This window comes from Armigeres subalbatus, chromosome 3, assembly GCF_024139115.2.
Source record: "Armigeres subalbatus isolate Guangzhou_Male chromosome 3, GZ_Asu_2, whole genome shotgun sequence".
Classification (NCBI taxonomy): domain Eukaryota; kingdom Metazoa; phylum Arthropoda; class Insecta; order Diptera; family Culicidae; genus Armigeres; species Armigeres subalbatus.
The window spans coordinates 127623583-127649006 of record NC_085141.1 but is presented as its reverse complement, the minus strand read 5'-3'; the positions used below and the strand labels follow the sequence as shown (position 1 = coordinate 127649006).

Sequence of the window (25424 nt, the reverse complement as noted above, 5' to 3'; positions counted from 1 at the left end):
CCCCGCATGTTTGCTTGTCTCGGGTAGTACGCCGCGATTATGGTGATGGGGCGGTGTTGGTTACCTCAACCCCTATGGCATCAATTATTTCAAGCTGAAAACTTGGCAGCAATCGGCAATCGATGTTTCGTCGTAAGGCGATGGCCACTCGAAAGTCGGGAATGTAGACGTTCACTTCAGGCTTCAGGTGTGTCTCGGAAATGGTTGCAATGCCGATGTCTCGTTGGTTGAGGAAATCGGTCAGCTCAGCTCAGGAGTTTTTGTTCTGAATACAACAAGCGTTCCAGTTAAGGATTTTGATGGAATCTTCAGGGCCCATATTTAGTCAGAAAATTCATGATTACCGAGGTAGCAGCTTTGATTTCCTGTTCCTTCGTTCGGCAGCTTCGCAGCCGGCGGAACAGATTCAGCGAGCTCTGTGATTTCCTCCGACAGTAGAGGTTTTCAGACTGCTGTTCAGTAGGAGAATCAAGTCCCACATTCCCCGGGGGCGGGAGCGGATTTCGCAACGGCGGAGAAATGGCGTCTGCTGCGAGGCGTTGCTGTACAGATGAGGCCGGTGCACGGCTTGTCCTCTGCTGGTTTGTCTGGAGTAGTGGAAGGTTCGGCACGTTGTATCGCAGAGGCTGTTGAGTGAAGTTTGATGTTTTGTGAAACTGGCAACACTGGTTATTGAATGTATGCACATACTTCCATACAGAGGCAATATGATTAAATTAGAATAGTTTAGAGTGGCGACGGAGAATGTAGCTCGTGGATTGAACTGAAACTAGTTTGTAAATTATTTCATATAGATAATGAGTTCATGATTACATAATAAATTTCAGCTTTGGGGCTGTGTGAAATGGACACTGCTGCCAAACTGTTTCTTTCGAGCCAGAAAAAATCCGTCGCAACAGAGGCGGGAACTGCTTGTCGTTCAACGACGGTCTCGTCGTCTTCCTGGCTGGTTCTTGCTTGAGGTTTTTTTGCGGATGGCGATAAACTCCGCACGCTTAGGGCAGGCTCGATTGCTGCCCTCGTGATTCGCACCGCAATTGGCGCACTTGACTTCGGCAGCTTCCTCCATCGGTTGACACGAAGATGTTTGGTGCGCTCCAGCGCACTTGCCACAGCGGGGCTTCATGTGGCAGTTTCTTGTTCCGTGGCCGAACGCGAGACAGTTCCCACACTGCGTCACGTCGCGTTTCTCCACAATTATGTGGAAGAAAGCCCTTACCTTCCGAAGTTCCGCCATTGTGACGGAGTCCTTCTCAAAATGCGCCAGATACATAGCATCTCGGTGGTTGTTTCCATCGGCTCGCTTGATGGGGAACACCTTGATTGGCTTCAGCTTGTTGGCTTGCAATTCTTTGATGATTGCTTCCGGGGTGTATTCCGGAAGCCCACGAATAACAACCTTCAGAGGCTTCGTTCCGGGAACATCGTGCGAGTAAAACTCACACTTTTGGGGCAACAAGTGCTTACCGACATCCTGATAGTCGGCTGCAGTGGTACAGATAATCTTCGTGCCGACGCAGCACAGCTTGAACAGAGGGTGAATCTGTTTTTTTGGCAAGCTCAGTGCGAAGTAAGGCGACGTATCCTTCGAAGAGGTGACGAGGAGTGGAATCTCCACTTTGGTAGTTACTTGCTGGTCCGACAATTGTAACAATCGACAATCTTAAGACAGCATACATATTGTTTGCTAGCAGTCTAGGGAACGGTTTAAGATAGACGAAGATTACAGGTAAATAATCAATTGATTCCTTCTAGGGTGTAATTTCGGCATAAATCATTTTTAGGCTGCACACACTACTTTATGCTTTCGACTTTACGTGTTATTTTCAAATTTATTACTTTTAGCAAAATACTTTTGTTGCCTGATAAGGACTTTTTCTTATTCCCAATCGTTTTTTTTTGCAAACTATTTTAGCGTCGAACCAACTATGTATTCAAATCGTTCCAATAGTGTCTTATTTTTCTGCTATCAAGAATCAATATGAACGTTCTTCGAGCATAAAAAGAAATTCTCGGATTTGAACACCAAACTTGTCTATCGAAAACAATCCATATCCAAACATACTATTTTCCTATTTCAACTCTCCTTTGCTGATATAATGCTTATTGTGAATGCATTTGTGGCTCATTATTCACATTGTGTGTGTAAATGTGGGGCGAGTGTGTTTGTGGGAATTTCATTGGTACCTACATATTGAAAGCTTCGCGCTTATCATAGAGTACAACTGATCGTTAGTCAGTACACAACTTGCATTTTGGGCTGCCGTAATAAAAAGCGTCTATTTTATTTGGTATCGCTATACAAATGCAGAATAACAGTTTTCATTGTTTAACAACATAGACAGGTAAAACTAGATAACTTAGTCAAAGTATATTGGTTGGGATTTTGCAGGTTTAGGTACAGTTTCGATAATGTAGTGGACTAGACTGAGCAAATAAAAATCTGCAGGAATACATGACAGTACATAATTTATATTCTGAATATTATAATGTGACAGATAATTATATTCAGAAATTACGTCTTTAATATTGCAAATAGCACTACTAACATCATGTATGGTGTGTTGATAAGGGAGAACAATCTGGGTTCTTTGAATTATTACGATTAATCTTGTGTACTGCAGATATTGTCGATGGAATTTAAACAAACTGTAGGAGTTGTGCGCTACCAACATTGATAATCAAAATGCCTATAATATGAAATATGCTGATGCAATCTTCAAGACTACTTAAAACATCAGTCTAGTACATAATTCCGCTTAAAAAAATTGAGTGCTGAAATTTGAAAACAAAACCAAAAACTAGATGATTGGTGTCGTGCACAGAACTTGTATAGTACGAAACAAAGAATACAACATAAATGACCGCGCCAATAATGGAAGTATAAAGGCAAACTGCAAATGCTAAAACTACAATAAATTACAGAGAAATCACTGGGAGCTTTCGTCGTCATCCATTTTATTACTCTAAAGCGATGCCTTGGATCCAGGAGCTAAGATCGCTGGTATCCGATTCCATCACTATTTCCTGCGGTGAGTCAGGCGTTAGGAGGATCTGCGCGGCTGTTCGGCCACTAAGGTAAGCACCGTGCACCGTTGAGTAGAAGTTGGAGTGAGTATGCTCTCCGGCAAATAGCACCGACGGCTGGAAAGTTGAAGATAAAAAGAAATACATATTAATCGAAGAAAAAACGAGCAAAGGGTAATGTTTTAAAAATAGCCTCGAGGAGACGTACATTTGGACATTTGCCCTCTCTTTAAGAAAGGGCAAAGACTGGAGCGCGAATAACCGAGGAATAACCCTTCTTAATTCGGGGTACAAAATGATGTCCCGTATTCTGTTCAACAGATTGAGACCGCTTGAAGAGTCCTTCGTCGGCGAATACCAAGCAGGTTTTCGTGAGGGCCGATCAACGACGGATCAAATGTTTACCCTGAGACAAATCCTTGATAAATTCCGGGAGTACAACTTGCAGACACATCATCTGTTTATTGATTTCAAGGCGGCGTACGATTCAGTGAAACGGAATGAATTATGGCAAATTATGCTTGAACATGGTTTTCCGGCTAAACTGATACGGCTGATTCGTATAACGTTGGACGGATCGAAATCAAGTGTAAGGGTTGCGGATGAAATATCGACGTCATTTGTTACCTTAGATGGATTAAAGCAGGGTGATGCACTCTCGAATCTACTGCTCAATATAGCGCTCGAGGGAGCGATTAGGAGAGCTGGTGTGCAAAGAAGCGGTACCATTATCACAAAATCGCATATGCTCCTGGGATTTGCGGACGATATCGATATTATCGGAATTGATCGCCATGCCGTGGAAGAGGCTTTTGTGTGTTTTAAGAGGGAGACAGCGAGGATTGGACTCACGATCAATACCAGCAAAACGAAGTACATGGTCGCTGGCAATCAACGTGGGTTCATTAGTGATGGTGGTAGCGAAATGGTGCTGGATGGTGAAAATGGTTGGTTGAAGTGGTAGAAGAATTTGTGTATCTAGTGACGTGCGATAATGATGTTACCCGCGAGGTGAAAAGGCGTATTGCAGCTGCAAATAGGGCTTATTACGGACTTCGTAACCAGCTTAAGTCCCGTAGTCTGCAAACGAAAACAAAACTCGCGCTGTATCCAGTATTTTGCGTTCCATAATGGCGGCGTGAGTTCCATCAATATTGACATTCAAGAGGTAGAAAACATTGGAACTCATCTAAGTATGCTGCGGCTCAATGCAAAATAAATAGTAAACAAATTAATGTCATCTGTTTGCTTTCGATTTATTTCATTATTTTCTGATCATAATTTAAAATAATTAAAATTCTCTACATTTTAGGTTGAAGATATTACACATTCAATTCTTCCTGGTGAACCATCATTCATTCATTTCATTTATTAGGTTTACATCTAAACAGATAACACTGAATCAACAATTTGACGCCACAATACACGGTTCGAGGCCGCATCTCTCCATCCTCGGATACGCCCCACGTTCGCCAAGTCGTTTTGCACCTGGTCTGCCCATTTCGCTCGCTGCGCTCCACGCCGTCTCGTACCTGCCGGATCGGAAGCGAACACCATCTTTGCAGGGTTGCTGTCCGGCATTCTTGCAACATGTCCCGCCCATCGTACCCTTCCGGCTTTAGCTACCTTCTGGATACTGGGTTCGCCGTAGAGTTGGGCGAGCTCATGGTTCATTCTTCGCCGCCATACACCGTCTTCTTGCACACCGCCAAAGATGGCCCTAAGCACCTGTTCCGGACGCCAGTGACTATGTGGATGGTGACCCTACACGATCTTTAAACTCGTAATATTTTCTATGGGTCGTCTAAATCAGACAGAAACGTAGTTGATACCTATACCTAAACAGTTAGTAACAGAACACGAAACCTTCAGGTGTAATTGAAATAATAACTAAATAAATGCTAATGTTAAAATTCTGTTGGACGGTGGATAAAAACATTAAAACGGACTTTAAATGTAAGTTGCAAATATTGTTCACTAAAATCTAAACTTATGCTAATGAAATATTTACTAAACCAATGAATTACAGCTCAAAGCAAGCTCTACTGGAAGGATTGAGTTTCGCTGGGGGAATCCGAAAATCTACCACCCATCCAACAATCTTTGAGATTTAAATCGCGGATTTATTTGGATCTCATCGAATTAGCTAATTCGAACTGGCATAATGTCGCAATCCAGACGAGACATGGCCAAATCGTTGGAGAATAAATGCCCATGTGGTTTGCCAGATGTGGGCAAGATGGTGGAGTGCGAGCGATGTCTTATTTATCATCACTATAAATGTGCTGGTGTGAATGACAGTATAGCGGCCGACGATCGTCATTTCGTCTGCAGAATATGTACACAGCTCACGATTGCTTCACACGGCAGCAGATCGGGCAAATCATCAACTGCCAGTGCTCGAGCAGCTAGAAATGCTCTAGAGCTACAACGTTTAGAGGAAGAAAAACAATTACATGCGCAGCAGCTTGCTGATGAAGAGCAAAGGGCAAAGTCACAGAGGGAGAAGGCTTTCCAATTGGAACAACAATTTCTAGCAAAAAAATATAATTTGTTGTTCTCGCAGTTGGATGAACAAGAAGAGGGAGGAAGTGTAAGAAGTCAACGATCGAGCCGCGACGCACGGAGAATATCAGATTGGGTACAATGTCAATCAGTTACGACTACAACAGCTAGTACAGGTGTCAAGTTCATCACTACTGGCCAGCAGTCTCGAACTGGTACCATACCAAAATCGTTCATCCCAGTGTCAACAAGTGGCAACAATCGCTTCACAGGAATGTGTTCTTCAACGGCAGATGCATCAACGATACCTGTACTAGTTCCCCTTCCGGAGACGGTTTCAACGGAACAAGCTAGAATCGTAGTTTCACCGACACCATCAGCAGACGATCTGACGCAAGAATTCACGGAGCTTCAAGAGAGAATGGAACATCTCCAACTACAGCTGAGAAGATCATCGGGTCGAGCAGACTCACGTGATGTAACCATACGACCGCAGGCCAATATACCGAACTATCTACAGGATCCATTAGCTTCGCATCCGGTCTCCGAAACATTGGTGTCCCACCATCCCCAAGCACCATCATGGTGCCAGCCAGCATGTAGCCAACCGGCTACTACGTGGACTCCAACAATGTCAACAATGCTTCCAGAGAGTAGGTTTATACCCCTAACAAGTGCGGTAAGTCAGGCATGTTTTGATATTGTCAGAACTGAACAAGGAAACGATACGGGTTTGTCTACTTTCAATGCGTCCCCAAATACACAAACACATAGTGTACCGCAACCCATACCTCCGACCGAACCATGTACAACCCCTCCACGCCCACCAGTTCAATCGAGTGAATTCCTACCTCCGAGTGTGAGCACCCCTTTATTTCCTCTCAACGCGAGTCGCTCCGCCGTGCAAACAGTGTCCAGTTTCCGTTCGCCAGTCGTTTCTCCAATTGTTCAATCGTCGGTGCCAGTTCAACGACAGCTGTTCAACACGCCCAGTTCTCAACAGCTAGCAGCTAGACACGTCGTCCCCAAGGAGCTCCCTATATTTTCGGGCGACCCTGTCGAGTGGCCGCTATTTTTGAGCAGCTATAGGAATTCTACGGAAATGTGTGGCTATTCGGACGGAGAAAATCTGTTGCGTTTACAGCGCTGTTTAAGAGGAAGTGCTTTGGAAGCTGTTAGGAGTTTCTTGTTAAATCCATCATCAGTGCCATCTGTTATGGATACACTGCGAATCTTGTACGGTAGACCGGAGCTGATCATCAATTCGCTGTTACACAAAGTTCGTGGTATGCCTGCACCTAAAGCCGATAAGCTGGAGACCTTAATTCATTTCGGATTAGCTTGTCAAAACTTGTGTGCACACTTGCAGGCAGCGGGTCAACTTTCTCACCTTGCTAACCCATCCCTCCTTCAAGAACTTATTGAAAAGCTTCCTTCTAATTTGAGATTGGAGTGGGCAATTTATAAACGCAGGTTTACAGTTGCTGATTTAACAACGTTTGGTAGCTACATAGCAAATCTCGTATCGGCTGCCAGTGATGTTACCTATTCGCATGTGACAGAAAGTGTATCAAAGCACGATAAGAAGCAGCAAAGAGAGAAACTTTTCGTGAGTACCCATACGATGGATGGTTCGGAACACAAAAAGGAACAGTTCCGGGATGCAAAGCCAACTGAACAAAGAGACTCAACTGTAAAGCCATGCACAGTATGCCAGAAGACGGACGGGTCACAAATCTAGGGATTGTTACACGTTTCGTGGAATGAGCTTACCTGAGCGATGGAAGTGTGTGGAGGAACGTCGTCTTTGTCGCAGATGTCTCATGAGTCATGGTAAATTTCCCTGCAAGGGATCTTTGTGTGGAGCGAATGGTTGCGAAGAAAAACATCACAAGCTTTTACATCCTGGGAAACCAAAAGCAACATCTACAGACGATAATGGGATGAAAACGTCAATAGCCGCTCATTTTCAGTCGGGCCACACAGTTTTATTTCGAATAGTTCCTGTTACACTTTTCGGCAAAGGAAAATCTCTGCACACTTACGCCTTTCTTGACGACGGTTCATCATCAACTCTAATGGACATGGACGTAGCCAGAGAATTGGGATTAGATGGAGATGTGCATCCTTTATGTCTACAGTGGACAAGTGACATCGAAAGAGTAGAACAGAATTCTCGTATCGTCAGCCTGAATATCGCTGGTGCTGGAACATCGAAACAATTCGCTTTGAAAGAAGTACATACAGTTAAAAACCTCAGTCTCCCAGTTCAATCCCTGTCATTCGAGGACATTAGTGCAAAGTACGTGCATCTCCGTGGTCTGCCAATTAGAAGCTATGTAAATGTGCGTCCACGGATACTTATCGGCTAGGACAACAGTTTTTTGAAGGCCGTGCTAAAACTACGAGAAGGCGGAAAAGAGGCTCCAATTGCAACCAAAACGAGACTTGGATGGACAGTTTACGGGAAGATTCATGGCCCAACCGGTGCATTTCATCGTCAGTTACACATCTGCGCTCGTACCCCAGACCAACAACTTCATGACTTAGTGAATCAGTTTTTTTCGTTAGAAAGTGTTGGTGCTTCTGTAGTGCCACTTTTGGAATGCGATGAAGATAAGCGGGCACGCAATATTCTGGAACAGATTCGTACACCATCGGGACGCTTTCAATCTGGGCTACTATGGAAATACGATTGTATCGAGTTCAGCAACAGCCGTCCAATGGCTGAAAGAAGATTGCAGTGTCTCGAACGTCGATTACAATCTAATCCCGAATTATACGCAGCAGTTAAAAAAATGCTGAATGAATACCTGTCTAAAGGGTACGCCCATAAAGCGTCTGCTGAAGAACTCCGGAACGCTGACCCCAAGCGGGTATGGTATTTACCACTGGGCGTCGTAGTTAATCCTCGCAAACCAGGGAAGGTACGATTAATTTGGGATGCAGCCGCTAAAGTTGGGAATCAATCGTTTAATTCCATGCTTTTATCCGGTCCTGATCTTCTGACATCGCTTCCCGCTGTATTGTGCCGATTTAGGCAACGACAAGTGGCAGTTAGTGCCGACATCCGGGAAATGTTCCATCAGGTGGAGATTCGCCCTGCGGATCGGCAAGCCCAACGATTTCTTTGGAGAGATGATGCTAGCAAGCCACCAGAGATCTTCATCATGGACGTGGCCACCTTCGGGTCAACGTGTTCGCCGTGCACATCACAATTTGTGAAAAACAAAAATGCTGTCGAGTATGCAGATCAGTATCCACAGGCTGTGGAAGCAATCATCGAGGACACATACGTAGACGATGTATTGTTTAGTGTGGATACCGTAGAGCAGGCGGCCGCGTTAGCTGAGCAGGTCCGGTTCATCAACTCGAAGGCCGGATTCGATACCAGAAACTGGTTGTCAAACTACAGTGACGTTCTGGAACGGGTCGGAGGCAAAAGCGAAGAAAAGGTAAAGAGCTTGACGGAGAAATTAGATAACTACGAACGTGTGCTTGGCATGATCTGGGTTCCGAATAAGGATATTATCGTTTTCGATGGGCTCTTCAAGCAGACAGTGCAGCTATTGCTAGATGGTGACGCAATTCCAACAAAAAGGGAACTACTTCGTGTTGTCATGAGTGTATTTGATCCACTTGGGTTAGTTTCAGTGATTGTCATTCACGGCAAAATACTAATACAAAATGTATGGCGCTCAGGCACATCATGGGATCAACCGATCTCAACCGAACTGCGGGACCAATGGATTCGGTGGACGGGGCTACTGAAACAACTTGAATATGTTCGTATACCTAGATGCCACTTTCCGGGGTACGACCCCGAAAGCTTCAATCATTTGGAGCTTCACCTATTTGTAGACGCCAGTGAAGAAGCTTACGCGTGTGCAGCATATTTTCGGATCATTGACCGTGGAGTTATTCGATGTTCTCTCGTTTCGGCCAGGACCAAAGTCGCTCCATTGAAACCCTTGTCAATTCCTAAGTTGGAGCTACAGGCGGCAGTTATTGGAGCCAGGTTATCGAGTACTATACTGAAGAATCACACGCTCAATATTACCCGGAGAATTATGTGGAGTGACTCCACCACTGTGCTTTCTTGGCTGCGATCGGATGTGAGAAAATACAGACAATTCGTGGCACACAGGGTTTCAGAAATTCTGGATATGACCTCCGTCGAGGAATGGCGCTGGGTTCCCAGCCGACTGAATGTTGCCGATGATGCAACGAAATGGAAAGCACTTCACCTCGATGAAAGCAGTCGTTGGTTTAAGGCACCAGATTTCTTGTACGGTCATCCAGATTCCTGGCCTCAACAAAAGTTGCCTTCTGCAGACACGCCGGAAGAAATACGTCAGATTCATGTTCATCGTACAGTGACCAAGCGAGAATTGGTAGCATTAGACAGGTTTTCCAAATGGGAAAGATTGCTACGAACAATTGCATACGTTCATAGATTCATCAATATACTAAATTATCGAGTAAGAGGTGAGTCGTCGGTGTTGCCCACATGTTTGAACCAGAACGAACTGGAGAAAGCGGAGAGAACAATTTGGAAGCAAATCCAATTCGATGAGTACGCTACGGAGATAAGCAGGATGAACAGGAGCCACGAACTTCCACCAAATCAACGTGTTCAGTTAGATCGTGATAGCAAACTTCGCCATGTATCACCGTTTTTAGATGAGAATGGAGTAATCAGAATGGAATCACGAATAGCAAATGCAGACAACTTTGCTCAAGACTTCATATTTCCAGTTATTCTTCCCAAAGATCACTATGGTACGCTGCTAATAATGGACTGGTATCATCGGCAATATCACCACCACAGTAGCGAAACGGTTGTCAACGAGATGAAGCAAAAGTATCACGTGTCAAGATTGCGAGAGGCGTTGAAGAAAACCAGGAAAAAATGTATGTGGTGCAAAGTTTATAACGCGAAACCGAACAACCCGAGGATGGCACCATTACCGATTGCAAGAACCACGCCAAATATTCGAGCTTTCACTTATACTGGGCTCGATTACTTCGGACCACTACTCATCAAACAAGGGCGAAGTGAAGTGAAACGATGGGTAGCACTCTTTACCTGCCTGACAATTCGGGCGGTGCACCTGGAGCCTGTGACAAGTTTGTCTACTGAATCTTGCAAGATGGCCATACGAAGGTTCATAGCAAGACGGGGCTCTCCAAAAGAAATCTATAGTGACCAAGGAACGAACTTCGTCGGCGCGAGTCGTGAATTAGACCAGCAGTGTCGAGAGATAAATGAAAGTCTGGCAGAAACCTTCACCAATACGGTTACGCAGTGGCGTTTTAACCCTCCATCAACGCCACATATGGGGGGTGCGTGGGAGCGAATGGTTCGCTCTGTGAAATGTGCACTAGCTTCGCTGTCAACGATTCGCAAACCAAACGATGAAGTATTCCTCACTCTACTGGCTGAAGCGGAGTCGATGGTGAATTCGAGGCCTTTGACATACATGCCGGTGGATTCAGAAGATCAAACCGCTCTTACACCAAACTGTTTTCTGATGTTAAGTACCAGCGGAGTGAACCAACCTGCAAAGTCCATGAGTAATAAGGGTCTATCATGTACATCAAGCTGGAACCTTCTGCAGAGCATACTGGACCAATTCTGGCGACGTTGGGTCCGGGAGTACCTTCCTGTAATATCAAAGAGGACCAAGTGGTTCGTCGATTGCAAGCCTATAGAAGTTTGTGATTTGGTTATATTGTAGATGGAACAACGAAACGGATGGACTAGGGGAAAAGTGCTTCAAGTTTGCCCAGGACGTGATGGACGAATCAGGAGTGCCATAGTGAGAACGGCGACAACAGTTCTAAGACGCCCAGTAGTTAAACTGGCAGTCCTGGAAGTTAAGGGTACAGCTGAAGAGAACTCCGAGCAATACGGGTCGGGGAGTGTTCCGGACGCCAGTGACTATGTGGATGGTGACCCTACACGATCTTTAAACTCGTAATATTTTCTATGGGTCGTCTAAATCAGACAGAAACGTAGTTGATACCTATACCTTAGTTGGCAGCATAAGTACAATTAAAAATCACATCACCACGATGTTTGATATAGCGATGAAGGCTGCTAAGGAAAATATGGAAGCAACTATGAAATCGATGTCAGCAGTTTTATCAACTGACCTGCGCAACATAAATAATGATATAAATCAGCTCAATCAGCTGTCCATTGACACAGCAGCAAGTTTCACAATGAACTCCAATCCAATGCTGGGACTGGATATACTTGATGAATTAAAGTCTTCAGCAGAGAACATTATTTCTAACCAACATGCCGCAACAGAATCAATAACTAGTGCAATTAGTTCATTGGACAGCCGTTTAAGTGATGTTCCTATTTCATCAGAGCCACCGTCGGATCCTAGCTCAAATTCTGAGCCATTAATTAACATTGAGAACCTTAAACCACCGTCCGATCCCAACACTGATTCAGAAGCAGTGAATCATAACTCAACCTTAACCTGCCGTATGTTAGGATCAAAAAAAGTTTGGCGAGCGGATTGGACGGAGTACGATCTACGCGAATATCGCCGCACTCAGCAAATAAAAGCGAGAGACAAAGCTATTAAGCGGAAAAAGCAACTGAAAAACAGTGCAACAGATACAATATTCAAAATAACCGACGAGTCGAAAAATGCCATGAAGTGAAATCCAACAACAACATCTATCCGTTCCCGAGAAATTCGACGGAGCGCAATGTGTTCATTAACCAGGGAGATATTTATGACAAGAGGAATCATACAGCGAGCCTCCCTTTGGACAGAGAGTTATTAGCTGCAGCCAAACTTCAATTTTCGGGACCACCGCTATCAACGAATGGATCGTATGGACCTCATGGGCCATACATTAATTTTCAGAGAGGTGAAGTATTGAACCCCTACCCTACTGATGAACGGCCAACATATTTAAACCGAACAAATGCAACTGAAAGACGCCGATCCTGCCAGTGTTTTTGCCGGAACTGACGCACTCCATAGAGGAAGCAGATAGGACTAATTCTATATGTGATTGTATTATTATTAATGACGATGGCGAAAATCACACTAATAATTTAATAAATGAAAACAGTGCTACAAATAGCAATATTCAGGAGATATCGGTATATTGTCAAAATTTCAATAGGATGAGAAGCGCTGCTAAAATGACTGAAATCCAAAATAATGTTTTAAGTACATCTTTCAAAGTGATTTTAGCGACTGAAACAAGTTGGGACGATAGTGTTAAAAATGAAGAAGTTTTTGGTAATAGTTACAACGTTTACAGAGATGACCGAGACTACGAACGGTCTGGAAAAAGGAGGAGGTGTTTTGGTTGCAGTATCCACAATTTTCAATTCAGAAATAATTAAAACGGATAAAATCAATGATTTTGAACAAGTGTGGGCCAAGGTACAAATTTCAGGTGAAACTCATGTTTTTGCTTCAGTTTATATTCCTCCAAATAATGCTCGCAGAGATATTTATGATAAATTTTTGGTATCGCCGAGAATGTTTTATCTGGCTTGCCTCCTGAAGTAAAAGTGCTTATATATGGTGATTTTAACCAAAGAAATGTAGATTTCATACCGGACTGTGACAATGAGAGCATTTTACTTCCAGTCAAAATGAGCTATTGCATTTTGTATTCGATAAAATTGCTAACTTAGGATTAAATCAAATCAATCATGTGAAGAATATCCAAAAGTGTTATCTAGATCTACTGCTGACTAACTGTTATGAAGATTTTTGTGTAAATGAATCACTAGCTCCTCTTTGGCGAAATGAAGTATTCCACACAGCAATTGAATTCTCTTTGTTTGTACACGTTAATGATATACCAATCGAATGTGAGTTTGAAGAAATCTTCGATTATCAATCAGCCAACTACGGAAATATAAAGCATAAACTGAAGAATATAGATTGGCAAACTGCTATAAGGAACGAACAAAATGTTGATAAAGCGACAGAAAAGTTTTATAACACATTGCACAATATAATAACGGAAGAAGTGCCGGTTAAAAGACGGAGAAGTCATGCTGTATCGATAAATCCAATTTGGTTTACAAGAGATATTAGAAATCTTAAAAATCGCAAGCAGAAAGCACATAAAAACTACAAGAAGCATAATCTTCAACATTATTTAGAGGAGTATCTTAATATTTGTGATCAACTGAACTGTGCTATAAATATCGCATACAATGAATATAATTTAAAAACTGAACGTGAAATCAAGACAAGTCCAAAACATTTTTTCAGTTATGTGAACACTAAATTAAAATCAGCCAATTTTCCATCGAAACTTTATTTAGATGGTAGAACAGGTAATGGTCCAGAGGAAATATGTAATTTGTTTGCCGATTTCTTTAAAGAAGTATACACTACCCACTCAGAAGATGATCGAGATCGCGACTTTTTCGATTTTTATCCTGAGTTTTCAAATGACGTTTGCGTCAACCATCTGAATGTACACGAAATTTGTGATGCCCTGAAACATCTAGATGGGCCTAAGAGCTCCGGACCCGATGGAATACCTCCAGTGTTTATTAAGACTCTAGCAATTGAACTTACTGCTCCATTATTCTGGATTTTCAACATGTCACTGGAATCAGGATGTTTTCCGTTAATATGGAAAAAATCATTTTTAGTTCCAATTTTTAAATCTGGTATAAAATCCAATGTTCGTAACTATCGTGGTATTGCTCTTATATCTTGCATACCGAAATTGTTCGAAGCAATTGTTAATGAAAAAAATATTGTTCAAATTAAAAATCGAATCACATCTAAGCAACACGGTTTCTTTAAAGGTCGTTCGACAGCCACAAATCTAACAGAATTCGTTAATTATTCTTTGGATGCAATGGATAGTGGTCACCATGTAGAAGCCTTGTACACAGATTTTAGCAAAGCTTTTGATCGCGTTGATTTGCCCATGCTTTTGTTCAAACTGCAGAAGATGGGAATTCAACCAAAACTTCTTCATTGGCTTGAATCGTATCTAACAAGTCGGGTTCAAATTGTAAGATTCAAAGGAAAATTATCAACCCCAATACAAGCCTCTTCTGGAGTTCCTCAAGGATCTCATTTAGGTCCGTTACTTTTTATTTTATTTGTAAATGACCTCCCTCTTGTGCTTCATAAATTGAATGTCTTAATGTATGCAGATGACATGAAACTTTTCCTAAAAATCAAAACTGTCGAGGATATCGATACATTCAAAGATGAAATATTGGTATTCCATACATGGTGTAAAAAAAGTCTTCTACAGTTGAATATAAAAAAATGCAACTCAATAACCTTCAGCAGAAAACGAAACATACTCAGAGCAAATATTAGTTTTGATGATCAGAACGTAGTAAGAAGCAATAGAGTAAGAGATTTGGGAGTAATATTGGATTCAAAACTAACTTTCATCGATCATTATAACTTAATTGTAAGCAAATCCAACAACATGTTAGGTTTTATAAAACGATTCTGTTACAATTTCCAGGACCCATACACTATATACAGCTTATGTAAGGCCAATCTTAGAATATTGCAGCATAGTTTGGTCCCCATTTTCAGCTATTCATGCCAACAGAATTGAGTCAGTTCAAAAACAATTTTTATTATATGCACTACGAAAGTTAGGGTGGACCGAATTTCCATTGCCACCATATGTAGCTCGTTGTAAGCTCATCAATATTCATTCACTGAAAGTGCGTCGAGATTTAGCAATGGTAACTTTTATAAACAATATTGTTTCAAACAGAATTGACTCAACGGAGCTATTATGAAAACTTAATTTTTATGTTCCATTACGATCTTTACGACATCGTCAAATATTCTCCGTAAATTATCATCGAACAAACTATGCAAAAAATGGCCCAATGAATCAAATGATGATCACTTATAATAAACATTATGACACTATTGACTTATCGATGTCCAAAACACAGCTGAAACAGATCTTCTCTTGTATTATAAGCTAATGACACTTTACAATAAGTTTAAACAGTATCAACATTATTTAATGTTATTTAGAATAGTTAAGAATACAAATGTAAATAGGTCTACAATTATGATTGACGACAATAAATAAATAAATAAATACCAAACAGTTAGTAACAGAACACGAAACCTTCAGGTGTAATTGAAATAATAACTAAATAAATGCTAATGTTAAAATTCTGTTGGACGGTGGATAAAAACATTAAAACGGACTTTAAATGTAAGTTGCAAATATTGTTCACTAAAATCTAAACTTATGCTAATGAAATATTTACTAAACCAATGAATTACAGCTCAAAGCAAGCTCTACTGGAAGGATTGAGTTTCGCTGGGGGAATCCGAAAATCTACCACCCATCCAACAGCACCCGTCTCTCGAATACTCCGAGTGCTTGCAAGTCCTCCTCGAGCATTGTCCATGTTTCATGTCCGTAGAGGACAACCGGTCTTATAAGCGTCTTGTACATGACACATTTGGTGCGGTGGCGAATCTTTTTCGACCGCAGTTTCTTCTGGAGCCCGTAGTAGGCCCGACTTCCACAGATGATGCGCCTTCGTATTTCACGACTAACGTTGTTGTCAGCCGTTGGCAAGGATCCGAGGTAGACGAATTCCTCGACCACCTCGAAGGTATCCCCGTCTATCGTAACACTGCTTCCCAGGCGGGCCCTGTCGCGCTCGGTTCCGTCCACAAGCATGTACTTTGTCTTTGACGCATTCACCACCAGTCCAACTTTTGTTGCTTTACGTTTCAGGCGGGTGTACAGTTCTGCCACCTTTGCAAATGTTCGGCCGACAATGTCCATGTCATCCGCGAAACAAATAAATTGACTGGATCTGTTGAAAATCGTACCCCGGCTGTTACACCCGGCTCTCCGCGCAATGTTGTCACCTTCTAGCGCAATGTTGAACAACAGGCACGAAAGTCCATCACCTTGTCTTAGTCCCCGGCGCGATTCGAACGAACTGGAGTGTTCGCCCGAAATCTTCACACAGTTTTGCACACCATCCACCGTTGCTTTGATCAGTCTGGTAAGCTTCCCAGGAAAGCTGTTCTCGTCCATAATTTTCCATAGCTCTTCTACGCGGTCTATACTGTCGTATGCCGCCTTGAAATCAACGAACAGATGGTGCGTTGGGACCTGGTATTCACGGCATTTTTGAAGGATTTGCCGTACAGTAAAGATCTGGTCCGTTGTCGAACGGCCGTCAACTGGTGAACCATCAATTGAACTGTAAAACGTGCTCGTACATAAGTAATGCAATGCGGCGTAGGAGCACAATTAATATATGAATAAATATTTCAAGAGCATATTTCAATCCCTCAGTTTTGCAGTTCAAAAGAAGACAATTTTCAATATCATTTATCGAAATCCAAAAATGTTAAATAGATACTTAAACTCAATTATTGTACCGAAACAGTATATGTTTGAGAAATGAGTTTACGTGATTCGTTCAATTGCTTTAACAGTTTTTCATCCAATTCATTAAGTAGAAGATCGATTGAACAGTTATCAGCTACTATTATACTCTTTTAATTTAAACTTTTCCTCTGTTTATATTTATTTACTTACATACACACCGGAAAGCATTTTGGCTTGGTATCCAGTTTTCCGCGAGCGGTAATGGCCGCCAGCTTGCCTGCAGGTTAGTCTCTGATTTGAAATTTCTGGAGGTCAACTGCACCCACCGCTCCGAGCATTCTGACCTAGTCTAAAGGCTATTTGGCATAAAGACCATTTGGCATAACGACCATTTGGTATAATTTGTTGGGTACCTCGAGGCCATTTGGCATAACGACCATTTGGCATAATGACCATTTGGCATAATCCTCGAAAAATGTATTAAATACAACGGGCAGTTTAGCAAAACTACCATTTGGCACAAAACAGGTTAATCGTAGGAATATATCGACATTTTTGTTTCATAAGAGCGAAGGTCGCAAACGTAAACATTGACTTCTTCTGCTGATTTCAGAAAAATTAAAGACTTCTGGCGATATTTTCCACTTCCTTTTGATAGAAGGCGCGGAGCGCCAACAGTTCCAAGTGGTTGTTAGCTGGGAGCGGTTCCAGTTGTTGAGAAATTTGCAGGAAAAGGCATTGTTTACGTTTGCGAGTATGCATTTGTCCGGGATAAAGCAAAAAAGAAGATGACTCCTTCTTTAAAAGTACGCATTTGCCCGGGATGAAGCAAAAGAGTAGATGACTTCTTCTTTAAAAGTACGTATTTACCCGGAATAAGGCAAAAGAAATATGACTTTAAGAATTGTCACACACACACTTCCACTCCAACATTGCTCACAACATACCGTAGGAACAAAAAAAAACTGCGACGCGCTTTGTAAATTTTTCAAGCGAACAAAGATCATGGGTACGCCTCGAGCGATCGAAAATTTCAAACGTGAAAATAAAACTAACCTAGTGATTCGTTTATCCGGAGTGAAAAAAAAAATCGATACTCCGGATAATCGAGTCCGACATGTACTGGTAACATTAGTAAATTCAATTCTGCGAAATGGTAATTCACCGTCAAATAATACAAACCGCAATGGAACACAAGCCCGGGCCCGTATTCTGGATTCATCGACCCCATCTCCTTACTGAGGATAACGTTACCGAGTTCCAATATGAGTGGCAATACTTGACTTGTTATCGCAGAAACTGCGGGACATGGATGGATAAGTGGTTGTCGTATGCCTAAAAACAAATGTCGGTGCGGCAATGGGACCTTTTTTCAATGCACGTCTTTGTACTGTATCTCCATCCACTGATGACATCAGCGTCGTCTTCAGTACACAGACACATATACGTGATGTGATGCGTGAAATATTCAGCCGTTTTGGTGATGTTGACGGCGCAAAATTGAATTTACGCAAAACCGTTTCAATTAATGTTGTTTATTGCGAAGGAAATAATTGATATTCAATGGCTTCTAGGTATCACCATCGCGAATTCGATACGATTGATGGCGAGGTTGAATCTGAATCTCATTAGATTATGATAAGAGCTGTGTACATACTCAAAAATAAATGGTTCATTGGTATCTTAAACATATATGATCTGAATTATTGCCATCTATACATACCTTTGACTGATGCGGACTAGAATAGAGTGGCTGTGCGATATTGTCTATATCGTCCTGAGAGGCACCAACTGCAATGGCGGTGTAAGATCCGCAACTGTAAGGCTGCTTGCTCCAACTGGTGCACACGCACCGCTTTGGCTTAGGAATGAACGGGTCCTTGAGGAACTTTCGAAGGATTTCCGTGCACTTTTCCGCAACCACTTCGTGCGAAATGCGTTCCATGTATTCCGCTTCCCGGCCAGAGATCCATCCCAGCAGCAGGGTGTCCGATACTTTGGAGAATGAGTAAATTTTTTTGTACCAGTTCGATTTCAGGTACTCTTCCTCATCAACGTTAGGTTCTGGGTCGATGTGCTCCCACAGGAACATTATTTCGCTAACCTTAGCGTTGAGAAAAGGCCGATCATATTCTAGGAAGATTTTATCTACAGTTCCGTACAATAGAGAATCAATCGATTCGAGTTTGTATTGCGGTAAGCTCGGTACAAACATTGTTTGTCCATGCTTTTTAAGCACACCAAGCGGGATAGAGCAGATTACATGATCTGCTTCGAAAATAGTACCGTTTTCGCATTCTATTTGAACGTTCGACGTGCAATGCTTAAAGCTATCATCAACGTTATCACTAGTGGTGGGATTGTCGCCGATCGGCACTTCCGTCACTGTTTTGTCGGAATCATCCGAGTCGATGTCATCTTCATCCTCCTCTAGGATGGTGTCTGAACTGTTATTGCCTGAAGAAACCCGGCCTTTTCGTTTCCAGTGGATTGTTCGTACTGGACACGAAAGGATTATGTTTTCTTTGGGAAGTGTATCACATAGCGGCTTCAGAATAGAGCTATACCCAGAAGGCAACACAATGTTTCCTCCTTGTAGCTCGGTATAACTTCCCAATTCCAGTAAGTCAATTTCATCCATACTGTGACAGCCGGTGATGCACGTTTCTCGCTTTAGCAAGCATTCAAATATCAATTTCTTAAGATGTTTATCTTTGTAGTCGTCAACATTATTTAAATACAATTCTGCTTCCAAATTAATATGCTCCCCAACACTGTGAATATCCGGGGGAGGAAGATACTGACAAAGGAAATATTCCTCACATCGTCGCAGAAAGCAAACGTAGGCTTCGTAGATTTCTTGTAGGACCTGAAAAGGCACTTGTTTGCCGTCCTCAGTAGCTGCGACCACTTTGTGCGGTTTCGGAATATTGATGATACTGATAAGACCGTGCTGCATTGCAAGTTCAAACATAGGATTGCCAAGAACGCCATGAATCCAATTTGCACCCAGCTCCACCTGCAAATAAAATTTTAAAACGATTATAATTCTGAGTCACCGATACTTTTGCAATATGTGTGTTTTGCCAATTTTAATCTTATCAACAGCCTAAAACAATTCTACAAGATAATCGATACCGTTCCATGCAATAAGTTCTCTCCTTACATAAGGCACCGAAATTATTGCAAAAAATGTCTCGTCACAACACAATCTCCCTCTACGTGCATCACTCCTCTAGCATCGAGATCCACTATGTCGATATTTACCTTCTGTGACCCCATATCAATGCCGATGATCCTTCCGCCAACCCGGCCTCGCGCTTCCAAAATAGCAAAATCTGAACATCCATTCTTAATCAAATGATTCGCCGAGGATAATCCAGCCATACCAGCACCGATTATGATAACTTTGTATTTTCTCTTCTTCCCTGTTGCTGCCGCTGCTGCAGCAGGATCCGACGAAGATGACGATGATGCACTCGTCGCCGTAGATTTTCCATTTTCATCACTACTCATGCCGAGTTGGGTGCTGGCTTCTTTAGTTCCGCCTGCACTGTCGGACCACAAACATTAGGCGATGTAACCAATCTCGATCAGACACAACCGATTTCCAAAAGGTCTTCCAGCCGGGTCAAATGAACGTAAACTGAAACTGCAATTTTTCAATTTTCACCACTTTTCTTCGCACTGCCAATGCCAAGGAAAACGGGAAAAACTCCTCGGTGTTGAGTTGCTTGAGCACGGATTGAAAATAATAAAAATTGACGTTTTGACGATTTTGCAATGATGCCGTGTTTCACTTGCTGTTTACTGTTCGGTTCCAAGTTTTGTCCTGAAACACAATAAGCCATTTTATAGAAAGCTCAAATGACAGGAGACCAAATACTAATATTTACATTTTACAAGGAACATTTGCGAAAATGAAATGAAATGATGATGATGATGACGAAATGATGATGGTTTACATGCAAATTTACCAAAACAAAGATCGAGCCGTCCACTCAAAATTTCGATCAGCTGTTCGAATCTGTCTCATAAAATGGCTTAAGCCATTTTATAGAAAGCTCAAATGATACACCGAGAAAAATTCCATGGTAACGGTTACTATTTTGTAGACTACGCCATGTTTTTAAAACAACCACAAATTTTCAGTTAAATTAACCACGCATTCGTACAAATTCACCACTGATTCAGTTCATGCAACAACATTCCACCAGGACCACAGTTGATTTTTACTGCGCGCATGGTAAAATCAAACGGGTTTGTTGTCTGCTGAAAATCGTCGGTGCGTATTCTTAAATTAACCCTCGGAATGGTAGTTTCGACCGCAACATTTTTTTGTGTGTAGGAGACCAAATACTAATAGACTAAAGAGCTGAGCAGAATGGATACGTTTGCGTGCGTTTTGACAGTTTTGCCATGAGAAAACTGTCAAAACGCACGCAAACGTATCCATTCTGCTCCGCTCTTAACGCAAAATGAACTCCCCCAAGAAATTATGACGTTTGAGCGGGTCGCATAATGAACGCAAAATGAACTTTTGTTCGAGAAGACGACCCGCTCAAATGTCAAAATCCATCGGGTGAGTGAATTTCATGAACTCCTGCACAGGCTGATATTTACATTTTACAAGGAACATTTGCGAAAATGAAATGAAATGATGATGATGATGACGAAATGATGATGGTTTACATGCAAATTTACCAAAACAAAGACCGAGCCGTCCACTCAAAATTTCGATCAGCTGTTCGAATCTGTCTCATAAAATGGCTTAAGCCATTTTATAGAAAGCTCAAATGACAGGAGACCAAATACTAATAGACTAACGCAAAATGAACTCCCCCAAGAAATTATGACGTTTGAGCGGGTCGCATAATGAACGCAAAATGAACTTTTGTTCGAGAAGACGACCCGCTCAAATGTCAAAATCCATCGGGTGAGTGAATTTCATGAACTCCTGCACAGGCTGATATTTACATTTTACAAGGAACATTTGCGAAAATGAAATGAAATGATGATGATGATGACGAAATGATGATGGTTTACATGCAAATTTACCAAAACAAAGACCGAGCCGTCCACTCAAAATTTCGATCAGCTGTTCGAATCTGTCTCATAAAATGGCTTATAGACGATGCATGGACTTAGAGCATCATTATCGGTCGCGAGCATTTTAATCACCCGCGCAGCGCTTTCATTTTATGTCGTTTTCGGTTATTGCTGGGTCGAACCTAGTTCTGCACCGGATCCGCTCTAACAGCTGTCAAAACGTTCGGTTATTCGTTCAGGTTGGATCGCGATCCGCACCAGATCCGACCCAAAATGAATGAGGTTCGCTCTGCCGATTTCTCGAGATCCAACCTAGGTTCACCAATACAGTGAACGTTCGCTAATTGGGGTTTTTCTAGTTGGGGCGCTTTTTAGTTGGGGGTTCGCTAATTGGGGCGAAACCCAATTAAAAAGCAGCTAAACGTCAGAATGTGATGTCAAAAACGCGTTGACGTTTTGTTTCCGTGTTTGGCGGGATCGATATTTTCTGGCGCGTAAAATTTTCTTTTGTTCAATGCAAAAAGTAAACAACATTGACGCTTGTCAAACCGCCCCAATTAGCGAACGGCATTCGCTAGTTGGGGTGAGGTCGTGCCCCAACCCTCTCAAAGTCGCCCTCGATGATCAAGCCAGGGGCGAAATGAAGCTTCTTCTTCTTTATCGAAAAACAGTTTGACGTTTACTTTTTGCAGAAGGAGTAAAAGAAACAAAGCAACATTATTTCAAAACAAGCTTATTCGAAATTTTTCATCTCGCTCTAGCTCATTGGCTTTATTTCGAAAACTTCGACAAGTCGATGCGAGTTCGGTCGGTTCGGTCGTGAAACAAAAAAAACGCGAAAATCGGAAAATTACAAATGGTGCTTCCGTCGTGATAGCTTCAAGTTTATTGCGTGCTAATAACACCGATCGTCGTTGCTTATATCCTGAGCTTGGCATCAATACAAGCCCTTGAAAAGACCAGCGCCACGGGATGCCCGCGTAAAAAATATTGGTCCGGAGAGTATGTTCTGGGCACCGACTATTGCTATAGTCTGATCCTGCCTTGATACAGGTATGTACCTTTGAATGGCTGATCCCGTGTTCCTATGCTGTTCATCAAAGAGCCATTTCAAACCATCAATTTTACGATTTCAGCTCGCACCAGGTAATGAGAAGATCTGCGCTAATAACTTCGAGCTCAAGAAATGCGTTGCTTTAAGGATGACATTGAAGGCGGAACTGGGCACTTTCACACGTCAGGTTAAAGTTGGTGGTGCTTTCTTTCGGAAAGGACAGTTCACTCAGCGAGATGGAAGTTGCTCAGATTTGCAGGAGTCGGGAAAGTGGATTGAAAACGAGATCGACATGTACCCAAGCATGCACCAGTTAAGACGTTTCCGGGGTAAATTTATTGATTATTTGTATTCCTAATGAGAAATAGTCAATGATGAGATTTGGTTTTTTTTCAGATCTGCATGGTGGAAGAACATTATTCTGTTCCCATAGGTCATTCCAGCTGGCTGCTTCTGCTTATTTAGGATTATGGCGGCATGGAACTTTCACTACACTGCCTCGTTAACTGCTATGATTCCACTGGATTCCATTGATTGATCTGATCGATTTTATTGGATTATATGATAGCTTTGAATAGATTGGTCTGATTGGTTGAATTGCTTGTGTTGAATGAGTTGAATGTGTTGGTTTGGAAAATTAGATTGCTTCGATCAAATTAAATTATTGGATTATTTTGCTTGATTGGACTATATATATATATATATATATATATATATATATATGTATTAATTGAATGGATTGATTTGATTTTTCTGCTTGAATGGATTGTTACGATAGAATGGATTGCATTGATTGAAGAGATTACTCCAATTGATTGGATCGCTTCGATTGAATGAACTGCTTTGATTGAATGAAATGTTTTCATTAGAATGGATTGTCTTGATTGATTGGATTGAGTTGGTCGAAAGGATTGTTTTGTTTTTACTGCATGAATGAATTGATCTGATTACTTGAGATTTTAATTTAATTTTAATTTAATTTTAATTTAATTTTAATTTAATTTTAATTTAATTTTAATTTAATTTTAATTTAATTTTAATTTAATTTTAATTTAATTTTAATTTAATTTTAATTTAATTTTAATTTAATTTTAATTTAATTTTAATTTAATTTTAATTTAATTTTAATTTAATTTTAATTTAATTTTAATTTAATTTTAATTTAATTTAATTTTAATTTAATTTTAATTTAATTTTAATTTAATTTTAATTTAATTTTAATTTAATTTTAATTTAATTTTAATTTAATTTAATTTTAATTTAATTTTAATTTAATTTTAATTTAATTTTAATTTAATTTTAATTTAATTTTAATTTAATTTTAATTTAATTTTAATTTATTTTAATTTAATTTAATTTTAATTTAATTTTAATTTAATTTTAATTTAATTTTAATTTAATTTTAATTTAATTTTAATTTAATTTTAATTTAATTTTAATTTAATTTTAATTTAATTTTAATTTAATTTTAATTTAATTTTAATTTAATTTTAATTTAATTTTAATTTAATTTTAATTTAATTTTAATTTAATTTTAATTTAATTTAATTTAATTTTAATTTAATTTTAATTTAATTTTAATTTAATTTTAATTTAATTTTAATTTAATTTTAATTTAATTTTAATTTAATTTTAATTTAATTTAATTTAATTTTAATTTAATTTTAATTTAATTTTAATTTAATTTTAATTTAATTTTAATTTAATTTTAATTTAATTTTAATTTAATTTTAATTTAATTTAATTTAATTTTAATTTAATTTTAATTTAATTTTAATTTAATTTTAATTTAATTTTAATTTAATTTTAATTTAATTTTAATTTAATTTTAATTTAATTTTAATTTAATTTTAATTTAATTTTAATTTAATTTTAATTTAATTTTAATTTAATTTTAATTTAATTTTAATTTAATTTTAATTTAATTTTAATTTAATTTTAATTTAATTTTAATTTAATTTTAATTTAATTTTAATTTAATTTTAATTTAATTTTAATTTAATTTTAATTTAATTTTAATTTAATTTTAATTTAATTTTAATTTAATTTTAATTTAATTTTAATTTAATTTTAATTTAATTTTAATTTTAATTTTAATTTAATTTTAATTTAATTTTAATTTAATTTTAATTTAATTTTAATTTAATTTTAATTTAATTTTAATTTAATTTTAATTTAATTTTAATTTAATTTTAATTTAATTTTAATTTAATTTTAATTTAATTTTAATTTAATTTTAATTTAATTTTAATTTAATTTTAATTTAATTTTAATTTAATTTTAATTTAATTTTAATTTAATTTTAATTTAATTTTAATTTAATTTTAATTTAATTTTAATTTAATTTTAATTTAATTTTAATTTAATTTTAATTTAATTTTAATTTAATTTTAATTTAATTTTAATTTAATTTTAATTTAATTTT

General features: G+C 39.6%; 1 protein-coding gene and 1 long non-coding RNA gene across 2 annotated transcripts; one reads left to right on the top strand and one right to left on the bottom strand.

Annotated features, from left to right (window-relative positions):
- Positions 1–2919: 2919 nt before the first annotated feature.
- On the bottom strand, positions 2920–20715 carry LOC134225824 (peroxisomal N(1)-acetyl-spermine/spermidine oxidase-like). Its single transcript, XM_062706196.1, has 3 exons — positions 20164–20715; positions 18620–19915; positions 2920–3144 (listed from the first exon to the last, which is right to left on the bottom strand). Exons 1-3 carry the CDS (start codon positions 20410–20412, stop codon positions 2962–2964), a joined length of 1728 nt encoding a protein of 575 aa, XP_062562180.1. The 5' UTR covers positions 20413–20715; the 3' UTR covers positions 2920–2961.
- A 1880-nt stretch (positions 20716–22595) lies between these two features.
- On the top strand, positions 22596–23642 carry LOC134222076 (uncharacterized). Its single transcript, XR_009982397.1, has 3 exons — positions 22596–22998; positions 23082–23328; positions 23396–23642. It is a non-coding gene; the product is annotated as an uncharacterized LOC134222076 (long non-coding RNA).
- The last annotated feature ends 1782 nt before the right edge of the window (positions 23643–25424 follow it).

Bases quoted from the DNA above. Each gene is read 5' to 3' on its own strand.
- LOC134225824 (XM_062706196.1), bottom strand. From the start codon at position 20,412: ATGAGTAGTGATGAAAATGGAAAATCTACGGCGACGAGTGCATCATCG. The intron at 19,916-20,163 runs GTAAATATCGAC...TTTTATTTGCAG, and splicing joins TTGATATGGGGTCACAGAAG to GTGGAGCTGGGTGCAAATTG. The intron at 3,145-18,619 runs GTATGTATAGAT...TCAACTTTCCAG, and splicing joins CTAGTCCGCATCAGTCAAAG to CCGTCGGTGCTATTTGCCGG.